This window comes from Nicotiana attenuata, unplaced genomic scaffold, assembly GCF_001879085.1.
Source record: "Nicotiana attenuata strain UT unplaced genomic scaffold, NIATTr2, whole genome shotgun sequence".
NCBI lineage: Eukaryota > Viridiplantae > Streptophyta > Magnoliopsida > Solanales > Solanaceae > Nicotiana > Nicotiana attenuata.
In genome coordinates this window covers 5,318-6,184 of record NW_017687022.1, presented here as the reverse complement: position 1 = coordinate 6,184, position 867 = coordinate 5,318, and the positions used below count along the sequence as shown (strand labels likewise).

General features: G+C 39.6%; 1 protein-coding gene across 1 annotated transcript; it reads left to right on the top strand.

The window, feature by feature from the left end:
• Positions 1 to 68: 68 nt before the first annotated feature.
• LOC109222251 lies at positions 69 to 811 on the top strand (the record flags this gene model as incomplete). Its single annotated transcript, XM_019386622.1, has 1 exon — positions 69 to 811. A coding segment is annotated over one exon (743 nt), but the record flags the coding sequence as incomplete, so codon positions are not given.
• Between the last annotated feature and the right edge of the window lie 56 nt (positions 812 to 867).

Here is an 867-nt window from a genome sequence, read left to right as displayed (position 1 = left end):
TAGACTGAATGGTGCTCCTGTCCATTTGAATGAGGTGATTGATTTCCAAGAATGTGTCACTGATATAGGGTTGGGGCTGTTAAACAAGAAAGGGTGTCAGTGGTCTTGGTGTAATAAGAGAGAGGCTAATGATAGAATATATAGCAACATTGACTGGGCACTAGGGAACTACTCTTGGTTCCTGCAATATGGATATATTGAGGCAGTATATGATAATTATGGGGTTTCAGACCACTCTCCCATAGTTCTATGCACTGATGCAGCAAGGAACCACCTACCAAAACCATTCAGATTGCTAAATGTAATCCTACAGGAGAAAGAGTTTCAGAAGACAGTGCAGATAGTGTGGGGTCACAGGGTAGATGGATACACAATGTATTCAATCTGGAGAAAATTGAAAATGCTGGGAAACAAGGTGAAAGAACCGAACAAAACATATAACTCTGTAGGTGACAAGGTGAATAAATTGGAGGAAAGACTATCAGATATCCAACAGAAGCTAGATAAGGATTTATTCAATGAATCCTTGATAAGAGCAGAAAAAGAAGTTCTGCTACAGTTGGAGAAATGGCAAAATGTGCAGGAAAAAGTGTATAGACAGAAGTCAAGGGCAATATGGATCACAGCAGGTGATTCAAATACAAAATTCTTTCATGGACACTTGAAAGCAAGACAGGCTAAAAACAGAATATCAACTATTTACAAAGAAGATGGGCTGAAGTTGACTGATCCTGTACTGGTAGAGAAAGAATTCACTAGTTTCTTTGAGAAGTTACTGGGAACAAAGGCAGCTGAACTACCTTGCCTTGATGTGAATATAGCTAGAAATGGTCCATGCTTGGAGAGGGAACATCAGCTGGAATTGAT